The 548-nt window shown below is 64.2% G+C and overlaps 1 protein-coding gene across 1 annotated transcript in view; it reads left to right on the top strand.

Annotated features, from left to right (window-relative positions):
* The first annotated feature begins 50 nt into the window (after positions 1-50).
* GHRHR (growth hormone releasing hormone receptor) overlaps positions 51-548 on the top strand; it is a 29,061-nt gene continuing 28,563 nt past the window's right edge. Inside the window, exons 1-2 of the mRNA XM_015571219.1 lie at positions 51-72; positions 238-335. Coding sequence (XP_015426705.1) covers positions 51-72; positions 238-335 — 120 coding nt within the window. The remainder of the gene's footprint in view (positions 73-237; positions 336-548) is intronic.

The following is a 548-nucleotide window of genomic DNA, read 5'->3' as shown; positions in this document are numbered from 1 at the left end:
CCGCCCTTAGGGCCCTGGGGGCACAACTCAGGACTCTGCCTCCCAATGGAATGACTCTCCGTCTGACCCATGGTGACTCCAGGCCAGAGAGGAAGGTCCCAGAATGTGCCCCAGGCAGGACGTCCTTGAGGGGCTGTGTGTGCAGCCTCCAGGGGCATTCAGTGGCAGAGGCGCCCCATCCCTCAGGGGAGAAGTTGTGACCTGGCCTCTGCTCCCCCACCTCCGCCTGCACCCTAGGTGCCGTGCAGCGGGACTGCACCATCACCGGCTGGTCCGAGCCCTTCCCGCCGTACCCTGTGGCCTGCCCTGTGCCCCTCGAGCTGCCCACAGAGGAGGTAAGAAGCCTCTTTCAGGAAAGGTCGCCATGGAGGCCTGTATGGGTGCGGGGCCGCATGCCTGGAGGAGCCGCATGCCTGGAGGGAACGCCTTTCCATTGCAGCCAGCGGGTTGGAGTAGCAGTTACAGCAGATGCCCAGAAGGTGGCAGTGTCTGCAAGAAGGGTCGTTTGCTGATCTGCTCCAGGGGCCACGTTGCTAGGAGGGTGGCAG

This window comes from Myotis davidii, unplaced genomic scaffold (assembly GCF_000327345.1).
Source record: "Myotis davidii unplaced genomic scaffold, ASM32734v1 scaffold125, whole genome shotgun sequence".
NCBI classification, from domain to species: domain Eukaryota; kingdom Metazoa; phylum Chordata; class Mammalia; order Chiroptera; family Vespertilionidae; genus Myotis; species Myotis davidii.
The sequence above is the reverse complement of the archived record's forward strand: the minus strand, read 5'-3'. Positions and strand labels throughout refer to the sequence as shown.